This window comes from Juglans regia, chromosome 12 (genome assembly GCF_001411555.2).
Source record: "Juglans regia cultivar Chandler chromosome 12, Walnut 2.0, whole genome shotgun sequence".
Lineage (NCBI taxonomy): Eukaryota > Viridiplantae > Streptophyta > Magnoliopsida > Fagales > Juglandaceae > Juglans > Juglans regia.
Window position 1 is genome coordinate 743088 of NC_049912.1, and position 12945 is coordinate 756032.

The window sequence follows — 12945 nt, forward strand, 5'->3', positions numbered from 1 at the left end:
ACACACGAATATTATGCGTTTTTTTTTTTTACTCAGAACATGAATTTCATTCACATGAATATACATTTCTACGGCATAAACACATCTTCATTGCTCTATCTGGGTTTCCAAACACACACAAACAGAAGCTGCTTTACCATTGCGCACCGAGCCCAGTTGATATCCACCGTGCTGGACCAGTTACTCACGGCTCGACTTGAAGACCACGAAATCCCAGAGTAATCGAGAGAGTCGATTTGAAGCCGAAGACCCCAGAGCTTTCGAGAGAGGGAGATTGAAGCCGAAGACTGTTAGACCTCCCTAACTCCTGCAAACAAACAACACAAAAATGTAAGACCTGACCCAAGAAGATGAAGAACGTGCGACAAAGACACCCACGCCGACAAACCCAGGAAGATGAAGAACTTGCGACACAGACACCCACCCACGCCTCAGATCACCCACGCCGAAAATCACCCACGCCAAATCACCTACGCCGAAGACAACGCAAGCTGATCTGAAGGAGAAATACCAGCCGAAGATCTTTGTTTCGACGTCGACCACCGAAGCGGGAATCTCTTCACACCAGCCGAAGGCGAAGACGAGAGAGGTCGAGCGGGAATCCAAAACAAACGAAAGAGAAATGAAACCAGAGTGTTCTGTTTTTTTTCTTTATTTATTATTTTTTTTTTTTAATTTAATCGGCTGACGTGGCGTAATTATTCTCAGCCGTTTGCACGCCGCTTGCGTTCGGCGACTGTGCCTAGAAGAAGTGGTAACAAAATTACCGCCTACAGGAATTATTGCCTCGGCAGTACGAGATATATTATAAATCTACGTTGCCCCCAACATTTCACGTGGTCAGCCTTCGTTGCTTTGTCTTACTGTCTAGGCTTATCACCAACAATCCAGCTGTAGCATGCAACTGCTGCTACGCAATAATCCGCCTATCAAATCCAACGCAAAAACCATTGACTGCTAGCTAATGGGGTTCCGTTCCAGACTGTTCCAAGCGCCACGTTTACACTCTCCCGAAATTCTGCTCTGTGGGCCCCTAACCCCATCCTTCTTTAGTCTTTATTCGTTAATCCAACGGTTTACTGAGGGCCCAGTTATATTGGGCCAGGACAGCCCAGATTGAACAACTCCCGGCCTGGTTTGGCTGAGAGGCCTATATATATAAGTTTGCTTTCACCGTTTTCTAGTCCTGTCCCTCTCGCTAGCTCTATATCACAGAGTATCTCTGGAGCAATGGATCGGAAATGCATTATTGCATTCGTGTTGGCATTGATCTGCGTCGTTGCTAGCCCCGTCGGAGCCCAGTCACCTACTCCTGCGCCAAAGAAAGCTCCTCCCACTGCTACTACACCGACTATATCACCAGCCACATCTCCGTCTAAACCACAATCACCTGCTGAAGCACCTTCCAAACCTAAATCCCCGGCACCGGTTACCACTCCAAAGTCCGCTTCACCAGCCCCGGCTCCATCGAAGAAACCTGCGGTGCCTTCGCCAGCGGCTACACCTCCTGTGTCATCTACTCCGGCTGCCGCTCCAGTGAGCTCCCCACCAGCTCCGGTTCCAGTCAGCTCTCCACCATTGCCTGCACCGGAGAAATCTCCTCCATCAGTTGCACCAGCAACTGTTCCCTCCAGCGCTCCTCCAGCTCCGGTTTCTGCGCCGACTGCCGAGGTTCCAGCTCCGGCTCCGAGCAAGAAAAAGACTAAGACTAAGACTAAGAAGCACAACGCGCCGGCCCCAGCACCAGAGCTACTTGGTCCACCGGCGCCACCTGCCGAAGCCCCCGGACCGAACCAGGACGCATTCTCGCCTGGTCCGTCATTGGCCGATGAGGTAAGTATTTTTGGACGTTCTTCATATAGCCTTGGACTTTCGCTCTGGAGTGCAATGTGCGCCCAGATCTGGAAATCTTACTTTAAAGGCATCCATTCTACCTCTTCGTTAACCCACGTTAGTTTTACTCAGTAGCGCACGGAAGTGAACTCGACTGAGTTTCTTCGTGTTTTGTTCTAAGACAATGTTAAGGTGCGCACCTCACTGACTACTGAAACAGATCAGTACAATGTGTCACCCACGCGCCACCGACCACCGTCGTGTGGCCTTAGTATCGTCGGGCAGAGCTGTATAACCACGTGAACTGCTGTGGACGGAACTAAAAATGTATGAATTTGAGTGAAATTTTGAATTGCAGCACACGAGGAAACACGGAATGACGTCGATGTCAAAACTGTCACACGTAGTACTACACGACAGCTATTATTGTCGTCGATGTCCGAAAATAGCAAAAAATAATAATAATAATAAGGGAAAAGGCTAATATTTAATGAATTAAATATATTTGTTCCGATCTAATTAATGAATTAATAATTATTGGCCCATAACGTTTGGTTTGAATTTATGGAACCGAAATGCAGAGCGGAGCAGTGTCGAGGATGAGGTGCATGCAGGAGGTGGTTGCTGGGTTGGCATTGGGATTGTCTCTTCTCCTTGGTTTGTGTCTTTAATTTATTTATTACATGATTTAAAAGGGATCTTATTGGGTTTGGAGTACTGTCGGTTTGATGTGGAGTTTGGGATTTGATGTACGTAGATCATCGATGATCGTCTGTTTCTTTATTATATTCTTTTTGGGAGAGTTTGGGATTTTCTATTAACTACTACTTCATTACTTTTGTATTGATTGATTAATTACTGTTGGAGAGCATCTCTTTTTTTCTTTTTAATTATTTTATTTTATCCCATTTCCTTTAATTTGCTTTTATCTGGATTTTATTTTATTATCGATCTAAAATAAGCTGTAGCTCTCCCAAATGTCAATCTGCAGGTGATGATAGATCATGAAAATAAAAATTATAATGTTTGATCGCTCTTTCGCTGGCTCGCTCTCGGCTAATTTTCTAAAGCTCTTGTCCTGGCTTCACTGTTTTTAGCTCATGTCCATTAATGCTGCAATTCAGCTCTATTTTTCTCGAAAGTGCTCGTTGCCAAGCGGTGAAAATCCCAGCTTCTCCCCTAAACATGAATCGCCTGCAGGACTCCCCTTCCTCGATGTCTTTCATGCTGGCTTCATGTTATTTCACCTGATCTTGGATGTAAACCACTTTGGCTATTACCTTCCACCAATAGATATCCTTTTTTCCCTTTCCTTGCCGGACTTCAGGGAATCGATGAGACTCATAGGTTTCGTGTGGGTAGCGGAGTGTTTACTATTATTTATTATTTTATTATTATTATTATTATTTATTATTCAATATTTTATTGAGAATTGTTATATACAGAAGAAGGAGATTATATAAAAATAAGTTTATAAATTGATGTATTTTAATGGGATCCGTTAAATCTATTTAATAGTAAAAAAAATTTTATAATTTAATGTATCACATTAAATTATATTAATTTATGAGTTTATTTTTGTATAATTATTTTGCGTCTAAAGTATTTCTTTTACTTTCACTACTATTTACAGAGTATTTGAAATTACTTTACTATCCAAACACAATCTTAATTTGATTCACTTAGGCATTGGCCCTCTCACATGCCACCTCACAAAATGTTGTATTTTTTGTAGATTTAAGTTTCGTTTGAAATGAGAAGTGATCTTAATCTATTTTATCATTATAATTTTTTTAAATTTTTACATAAAATATAATAAATAATTTAATTTTTTTAAATATTAAAAAATAATAATATTAAAAAATAATAATCTTATAATATTTTATTCAATTATCATCTCAACTTATCTCATCTCAATTTACTATTCAAAAAATATCTTCTTTCGCTTCCTTTTTGTTCTATCTTTAATTAGAGGTGGCAATATGTGGCACGACTCTTTAACCCAACACGAACACGATACGATAAAAATGGGTTAGGATTTAGTCTTAACGAGTTCAAGTCAAAACGGGTTGATAAATGGTCAACCTATTTTGATTTGTTATAATCTGTTAAGAAAGTTAAAAATTATAATTATATCCTTATACTTAAAAATAAAATTGTTGGGATTTTAATTTTTATATTTTTATTATTTCGATTGTAATTTTAGACTTGTAGTTAGTTTTATATATTTTTTTTTTATAGATATTGTGATTTTAACATTTATATAAAATTATATTAAACTTAATTAGGTCAAGCGGGTTAATTTCAGATCTAGTCAACCTATTTACATAAACAGGTCAAAACAGGTTGACAAGACACGATCCGTTATATTAATAGGTCGTATTAGGGTTTGAAATTTTGACATAATAAGTTTAACAGGTCGGATTAGAGTTGATCCATATAGTATAATATACATGTCTTAACACAACACGAATACGACCTGTTAACAAGATTTAACATTCCTATCTTTAGTCACTCTCAATGACAACCTAAAACTCAAAATGATCAATGAATTGGTTTGCAACTTAGAACTAACCTTTCAACGTAGTTCTCACTATCTAAATGATCAATATGCCCTTATGGGGGGTACTTAGCATTCTCGTTCATGCTAAAAACCCGCTCATGCTAAAAACCTTTCATCTTCGACATTCAACTCATAAAAAAAAAAAAAAAATTAAAAACAAAACTTAGATTTGGACAACTTCAAAACATTAAACTGTACATAATTTATGTCATACCATTACTACCTATCTAGCTCATGGGCAAGTACACCGTGCATAAAAATATTTTCTAACATTGAACATAATAAAGACATGATAGGCTTCTTTTCGTGCATTGTAAGTTAGCATTTGCATTTGATACTATAAAGGAACCTTATTATATTCCCTTCAGATTCAATACACTGCTGATCATGTAATGCAGTCCAAGTGGAAAGTGATTTCCATGACATCAAAGTACCATTATTGATCAAAATAATATTGTCTTGTAAGGTAGTGAAAACATAAATATTGAAACATTCTCATTTCCCTGTCTTCATCTTTCAAAAGTGGATCAGACGATTTAAAGGAAGTAGGGATCCTTAGAATAACTTAAAACTTAAACCTCTCTGTCTCCACCTCATTCTACTTTCTTATGGCACGTGAATAAGGGAATAACTTGGAGAAGCCGAAAGCCAAGAATGACAGATCATTGGAATTTTTTGGGTAAAAGGACATGATTTCATTTCAAGCAAAGGAAATGGCTTCCTTTACCTTTTGCTCTTTCACCCTTTGTTTGGGATCTTGCTGTTCGGCTTTCGAGTGACTTTTACATGGGACAAGCAACCTATTTTAATTTGTCCGTTCTTTTTTTTCTTTTTTTTTTGGGTAAAATATTTGGAATACCATTTAGCTCATAAGATCTCTAGTGATTTCCTTTTGTAAAGCATTCACCGACTTTTTCTTCAAACTTAAGTGAGTGTTGTAACACAATTTTGATCATTAAATCTAAATAAAAGGGTGCTATTTAAGAGTCAACCATATTTGAATGATGATGTGAGTCAATTTGATAACTTCGAGATACAAAGGATAAGATATCTGTTAATGGAAGATAGGAAAATGTTTCTATTCCAACTATTTTTGCCCACCACCCTAGACTTAGGAGTTTAGATCAAGCATGCATGCGGATCCAATCTAACCAGAGAAACTGTTTCCAGCTTGCGAGCCAATTTAATTATTAACATATATTTGAAACGATACCATAAATCAGTATAAAGAACTCACCTATATTCCAACGAGAATTCCATCTCCATAGGCTAGAGACTCCATTTCTATTTGTAATAATGTTGGCACCCTTTCATCTGTTAAGATATAAAATAATAAAATCTACCTCTTCCTATCAGCTTAAGCTTTTGGGACAAGTGGTGATTTTACATGGTATCAGAGCAGAGGTCCTGAGTTCAAACCCTGACTCTACACTCTATCCCATTTAATTAAATATTCCACTTGTTGGGCCTACTCATTGAGGAAAAGTCTGGCCCACAAGTGAGGGGGAGTGTTAAGATATAAAATAATAAAATCTACCTCTTCCTATCAGCTTAAGCTTTTGGGACAAGTGGTGATTTTACATCATCGAGGGGTACATTGCAAAACTTATAGAGGTTTTAATGCCTGGATTTTGGTTTTTTATTCTATTTGTATCTCTCAGGTGTCGAATTGTAAGCACAGTTTTCTTCTGCCATAAGTGAGGATAATCAATAAAATTGGGGTACTGTCATCTTTTTCTGTTTCGTTTTTTCTTTTTTTAAAAAAAGTTGATACGACCTTCCATGAGTAGAATACCACCCATAAATTATACAAGGTAAAACACTTTATTATGGTTATATTTCATGATCTAGTGACCAAGTCGAAGTAAAACCAAATCAAAGAGATCAGCGATTTTTCAGTTCTTTAATTAAGTATAAATCACATCATTTCACCGATCAAGATGCCGTCTAGTGGTCAAGGGCAGACTCAAACATTATGAGTTCGATTCCAGGTTAAGAGTTTCCCTATAGATTATTACCTAATGCACAGTTGTGGCAGATGAAATCTTGTATTTGGGATATTGTAATTCATAGCTCCAAACTTACCACGGCTATTGCATTTGGAATATATATGTAAGAGAATAAGATGAGGAAGATGGTTTCCCTTTCATTGACATAATGCTTGTGCTTAATTATAGAGGTCTATTAGAGATTAAAACATAAGTAATGAATTTGTACAACTCAACTAATGAACTAAATATGTAATGAAAGAATACAACCACGCTGAATAACATCTGTAATATTTAACGGCAGAATCACTGGGATTTATATTGTGTTGATTTTCTAGTTTCTGATGTCAAGAATCTCAGGTAGTAATATTTGCCTCGTTTGAACTGTTATGGTTAACACCCCCTTGCAAGTTGATGGGGACAAGTGGTCGAAGCATAAGCATGTAGCAATAAAAGCCTAGCAGTAGTGAGTCCTTTTGTAATTATATCAGCACCTTGCCTCTAAGGAGAAGATGTAGTTAAGCCAAATATCATTGGTGAATACTTTTTCTCGGATGAAGTGATAATCCACTTCAATGTGCTTGGTTCGAGCATGGAAGATGGTGTTAGAAGCGAGCTCCGATGTTGTCACACCAGATCATGGGCGTAGTGGGAAGAAAGATTTTAAGGTCTTTGAAGAGCATTCTGATCCAAAAGAGCTAAGCAATGGCTAAAGCAAGGGACCTATATTCAACTTCCGTGTTGTTGCGAGAGACAACAACTTGTTATTTTTTGCACTCCATGAGATAAGATGGACCAAAATCAATACCAAATCCGCTGGTTGATCATCTATCATCTATGGAGTCTGCCCAATCTAAATCACAATAGGCAGCAAGGTAGAGTGAACCACGAGTGAGATGCAGACCATGGGTGATGATACCTTTGAGATATCTTAATACTCAGTTTAGTTGCAGACCAATGAGTGCTGGTACGGACATGAAGGAATTGACAAAGTTGGTTGACTGAGTAATGTTAGGTCTGGTCAGTAGGGCTGGGAGGTGCCCCACTGCCCAACCCGTCCAGCCCCCGTCTGCAGACGAGGGGCGTGTAGGCGAATGCCCGTCCATATTGTTTGGCCAAGTTGAGATAGGTTGTGCAAGTTTTAGACTCTTGCTTGAGTGTTTGTAGTTATCTTTTTAAATGAACAACACGGGGTCAAGATTGTGAGGAAAACCGTGTGGCAAAAGAGGTTCAAACCAGCTTAGAGGTATTGAGACTATAGCTCGTACCCAAATCCCCTCTATAAGGGTTGCATTCAACCAACTAAGAATAAACTAATCTTTCTTTATCCAAAGGACAAATTCAAGGTTGATTTTGGGGGTGGGATTGTTAGCAGAGGTGGGAATGAACTGGGGTGGACAAGGTTCACTCCCATCAACAATTCCCAAAAGATCATAGCTGTGTAATACAGGTAAAAATTAAGATAACCACAGTAGGTAGTTATGCTGATCGAGTTTAATAGAGATAAATTGTGTGATGTTTAGAATAGCAGAGGTGCTAATGGAATTAGTTTTTGCCATAAAGAGTGAAGGTGTTAGCCTTTATGGCTCTTGATATCATATAAGAGAATAAGATGAGTAAGAAGGTCTCCCTTTCATTGACATAATGTTTGTTTAAATACAGAGGTCTCTGAGAGATTACAACATATGTAATAAATTTGTACAGTTCAACTAAGGAACTAAATATGGAATGAAAGAGTACAATCATGCTGAGTAACATCTGTACTATACCTAACGGCAGAATCATTGAGGTTTATATTGTGTCGATTTTCTAGTTTGTGATGACAAGAATTTCAGGTAGTTAGATTTGCCTCATTTGAATTATATTATAGTTAAAAGTGTAGTCACTTGACCCTGCTGGAAAGATGACTAATCTAACTAGGGGATCATTTCCATTGGGAGTAAAACTCAGAAAATGGACCTGAATTCATGTATTCAAGATTAGAAGTTGGAAAGACCTAATAATATAGACATATTCATTAATAAGGAAGGTAGCTTTGAGGTAAAATTTAAACAAATGATGTTTCAACATTTCTTGCATTCCAGTGCGGCATTTGTCTAACCTAACTACTAACGTCCAAGTCATCATCTGTGAATTTAGACAGTTCTGTAATGTGAGGCTCAAGATCTGAGTAGCTTACGCTCAATAAGATATCAATTTTCAGTTGCCCGATTGGCGCGGTTGACTTCCCATGTGTATCTATCAAAGTTAAAGAAAAGAATATAACAAGAGCGTCTCACTCCATATATATCAATTTTAAATCTTAAAGTTTGTACAAGAATTTAGGAGATTTTAACCCATATATACAATCTTTATATAAGATCTTCCCTTGTGTCGGAAGTAACTCCTTACACACCAAATTTAGAAAATCAGAGGAAAAACATGTAAAACAAATTAACAAGAAAATTTTCCAAAACCAATTTCAATATTGCCAAGTTGACTACAGGCGTTGCAACTAGAATGATACTCCACCTAGAACTCGAATCGGAAGCAGCCTCATGCGGCCTTGCTTCATTCATATAGAAACAAGTTTCTATCATACATAAACAACTGCATTGATTATTTTAATACAACACTGAAACAATAAACCACTGATTTTTATAGACTACTGGTCTATGCTTAAAGAATGAGGATAATGCTCAGCCAGAAGTCTTCTGTGCAAATGCAGCATGACAGCAACTTATCCATCTGGCAGTTACTGACTGATACTGTATGTTTAAACATCCTGCAATTGCAACCAGCAATGGAGATTGGTTACTCAACCCACTGTCTCTGCTACAGTTTTCGGCTGTACTGTGCAGCGCCAACTTGAAAACTTAACACCCCGAGAAACAAGGTAAACTATAAATCCAATATATGCTGCCGTAAAAGCAGCCACAGCGGATCCAAACAACACCCCATTAACTTCAGAGGAGAAGAAGTCGAGCAACAGATACCCATTAATCACTATTACCAGTGCTGCCACAAGCCACGCAGCCATCTACAAACAAAAGATAAAACGGAGAAAAGGTGAGCTTTTATCCCATTACTAATTTGCTTTTCTATTACTGTACAAAGAAATATACCGTCTGGGCTGCATGACAAGCAAGTACTGGAAAATAATGAGGGGATCGTGTTTTTAGTTGTCTTTCCTATATATTTATAAGAAACATAAAAACTCGTTGAGAAAAAGTCTTTCTGCAGATGAAGAAGACCCAATAGCTTGATACCTGCGGGCAGCTCTTTGTCAAACTACCACAGAAAACAACACGTCGAACAAGTAAATGTGCAGAAAATATCCTCCAAATATTTATATATATATATATATATATATATATATATCTGTTTTTTGACGCTAGACTAGGAAGACAGTCACAGGATTTATGCCTAAGCACATCCTATGCTGAAAATTAGATTTTGCTTCCAACTTTAAGGAGAGGCTGGGTATTAGGGAACACATGATCATTAATTAAGGTGAAGGGAAGCAGTGAACACACTTTTCAAGTCACTAGTTCTTTATGAAAACACATGTTACTAAACTATGCAAGAGAACTTGACAGTGGGAAGTTACATTTTGACATTCAACTTTTTCCTCCAGAACAAACAAAATAATCCTGACTTCTACACCAATATGAAGGTGGTAGCATTCCCCAATTTCATGTAATAATCTGACTGCTACACCAATCGCATTAGCACTCCCTCGCAAATGATTATACCATCCTCTCTTAGCGAGCAAAGGTCTTGCGATATACTGGACCAAACCCCACTACTTTCATTTTATTAGATCACCAGAGAATTTAGTAAAATACAATTGATCAAAGTCACAGACTCACAAATACAGATGTAAAAAATGCCAGTGCCCACGCAGGTAACAGACTGCAATACCAAGTCAGGTATGCGTACATGTATGTATGCGACTAATCAAATCACTTGGTAACAGAAACAGGAATTCAGAAAAGAAGCTAAACTCAGCAACTGGGCACAGACTAAAGAGTAATTTTCAAATGAACAACAAAGTGATATGACATTACCATGTCAATCTCTAACGATGAGGCCATACCCAGAATAGAACTATGCACAAAATTATTGTCCAATACCGAAGAAAAGAAAAGACAGAGAGATTGTGAGAGTTATACAAGATACCCTCAAATTACTTGCTCAAAGTCAAGTCAACTGTAGATTTCTGTAAAATGTATACATAGATTTCTAAACTGATGGCATCAAACGCTCCTCCCAAGAAATTAAAAAGGATAGTGAAGATGCAGACTAAAAGGATTAACATACCTTGAGAACTGAGCCGATTTTAAAAGTGCCCATGATCTGCTCCCTTGACACCAAACAAAGCAGGGGAATAAGTGCAAAGGGAATCTGGACTGACTGAAGCACATTAAGCCATTCATTTAGAACATCTAACGTGCCCTCAGAGGTATCAAAGACAAGAGCAACTATAATAGTTGGGATGATTGCAAAGCTTCGTGTGATCAATGCTCTCATCCATTTTTTCAACCTCAAGTTTAGGAAACCACCCATGATAAACTGCCCTGCATAAGTACCAGTAATAGTGCTACTTTGACCAGCTGCTAATAACCCAATAGCCCAAATATATAAAATCGGAAAAAGTCCACCGCCGTACTTCTCTTGGAGATACCGTCCTGCATTTAGAAGGCCAATCCTATCGGCTATTTCTGTACCATAAAACCCTTGGGCAAACACAGTTGTAACAAATAGATTGATAATGAATGACACAACAAGGGCCACAGTGGACTCAATGGAGTAGTACTTAATAGCTTCTTGGACTTGACCTTTCTTGCTATGGTCAATCTCCCTTGATTGTACAAGAGCCGAGTGCAAGAAAACATTGTGAGGCATAATAATGCAACCCACAACTCCAACAGCCTGCCGTATTGTTCTGGAGCTCAGTTTTGGAACTAAAATACCTATGAAAATGTATCCATTTGACTGCATATTAGTTCAAGGTAGCACAATAGTCTGAAAATTGCAAGAATATAAAACAAATTATAGGTAGAAAAATATACAAAAAAAAAAACATTTTTTTACCGAGAAGAAGTTCTATGCCACTTGGCTTTGTTTCACCAAACATCCAAGCAAATGAAACTGCCATTGTCCCAATAAGAACAGCAAAAACCGCTTCCAATTTCCTTACACCATAGTTCTCAAGAAACAGAAAGATAAAACTGCAGAAGACAATAAAAATAATTATAGTCAAAGCTATAATTTTGTACACAAAATACACGATTCAGTTGCTCAAAAGGTTAAAAGAAAGAAAATTCATATTTCAATTTTATTTTTTTGACAAAACAACATCTCTTTCACTTGGAAATTCAGCAGAACCTGTTTAAACCATCCAGTATGATGGAGAGATTTTTTATTTTTATTTTTTGTCAAAACTAAACTCTGGCTGGTTTCCACTCAGTTTTCCTGGAAACCAACCAGAGTTTACCACTTTTATTACATAAATATAGCATAATTACCGAGATATATTAAAAAAAAATACGCTTTACCATCTCAAAGACCCGAAATATAGTTAAGCGAGTAAAACCCATTAAAACTCAATACAGCGTCAAACATACTCTTAACCGGAGAAAACCCACATAGATGTTTAAATGTCCTAAACTTCAACTTTAAATATTTTTGCAAATAAAAACCCAAAGAGCTCGAATTCAGAAGAGCAGATTAAGAAATTTAATTATGTCTATCAAAACCAGCAAAATAGCACTAGTAAGAATTGTTATAAGAAGAAAGAAAAAAGAAAAACATTGTAAATTGTAAGTAAATTGATTACCAATCAAAAGCGGTTATGATGACCCCGGACCATAGAGGCAAAACTCCATTGCTCAAAATGTTAATAGCAATAGCACTCCCAATAACCTCCTGAATATCAGCCCCAATTAGCGCCAACTCGGTCATGACCCAAAGCACCATCCTTGCCCACGTGGGGTACTCGTCCCTGCAAAGCTCGGCTAAGTGACGCCCAGTGGCAACGCCGAGCCGCGCCGACAGAAGCTGTACCAGCAGTCCCATGGCCGTGGCCCACATGAGAAGCCACAGCAGCGAGTACCCGGCGATCGCGCCGGCCTGGAGATCCCCCTCCAGGTTCCCAGGATCCAAGAACGCTATGCTCATCAAGAACCCGGGCCCTGTGAACAGCCAGAGCTTTTTCCACGAGAACGGCGGGGCGCGGCCGGACCCGGGGGCAGAACCTTCATCAATTCCAATTATCAGGACCTTCTCGTCCGATTCGTAGGCGGTATCTTGTTGCTCCTCCTGGTCCGAGTCCAGTAACAGCGGCTGCTGTTGCTCGGGCTCCTGGGACGGCATGGTACGAGTTTGGTTTATGGGTTTCGGCGTGAGAAAAAGACAGCTGAAATGGCTAGTTGAGTAATGGTAACAGAGCAAAGACTTTTGGGAGTGGTGGGTGTTGTTGCTTTATATCGTCCTCCCGCGGGCTCAGCCTCAGCAACAACGCTATAGTTAACGCTAAGCAAAAGAAAGAGAGCACCCGACCTTTTTCTTTTTTTTTTT

At 38.5% G+C, this 12945-nt stretch overlaps 2 protein-coding genes across 2 annotated transcripts; one reads left to right on the plus strand and one right to left on the minus strand.

The window, feature by feature from the left end:
- The first annotated feature begins 1163 nt into the window (after window positions 1-1163).
- On the plus strand, window positions 1164-2716 carry LOC118343935 (lysine-rich arabinogalactan protein 18-like). Its single transcript, XM_035683219.1, has 2 exons — window positions 1164-1833; window positions 2415-2716. Exons 1-2 carry the CDS (start codon window positions 1231-1233, stop codon window positions 2502-2504), a joined length of 693 nt encoding a protein of 230 aa, XP_035539112.1. The 5' UTR covers window positions 1164-1230; the 3' UTR covers window positions 2505-2716.
- A 6101-nt stretch (window positions 2717-8817) lies between these two features.
- On the minus strand, window positions 8818-12901 carry LOC109016281 (metal transporter Nramp3-like). Its single transcript, XM_035683558.1, has 4 exons — window positions 12206-12901; window positions 11461-11597; window positions 10687-11339; window positions 8818-9403 (listed from the first exon to the last, which is right to left on the minus strand). Exons 1-4 carry the CDS (start codon window positions 12739-12741, stop codon window positions 9182-9184), a joined length of 1548 nt encoding a protein of 515 aa, XP_035539451.1. The 5' UTR covers window positions 12742-12901; the 3' UTR covers window positions 8818-9181.
- Window positions 12902-12945: the final 44 nt, after the last annotated feature.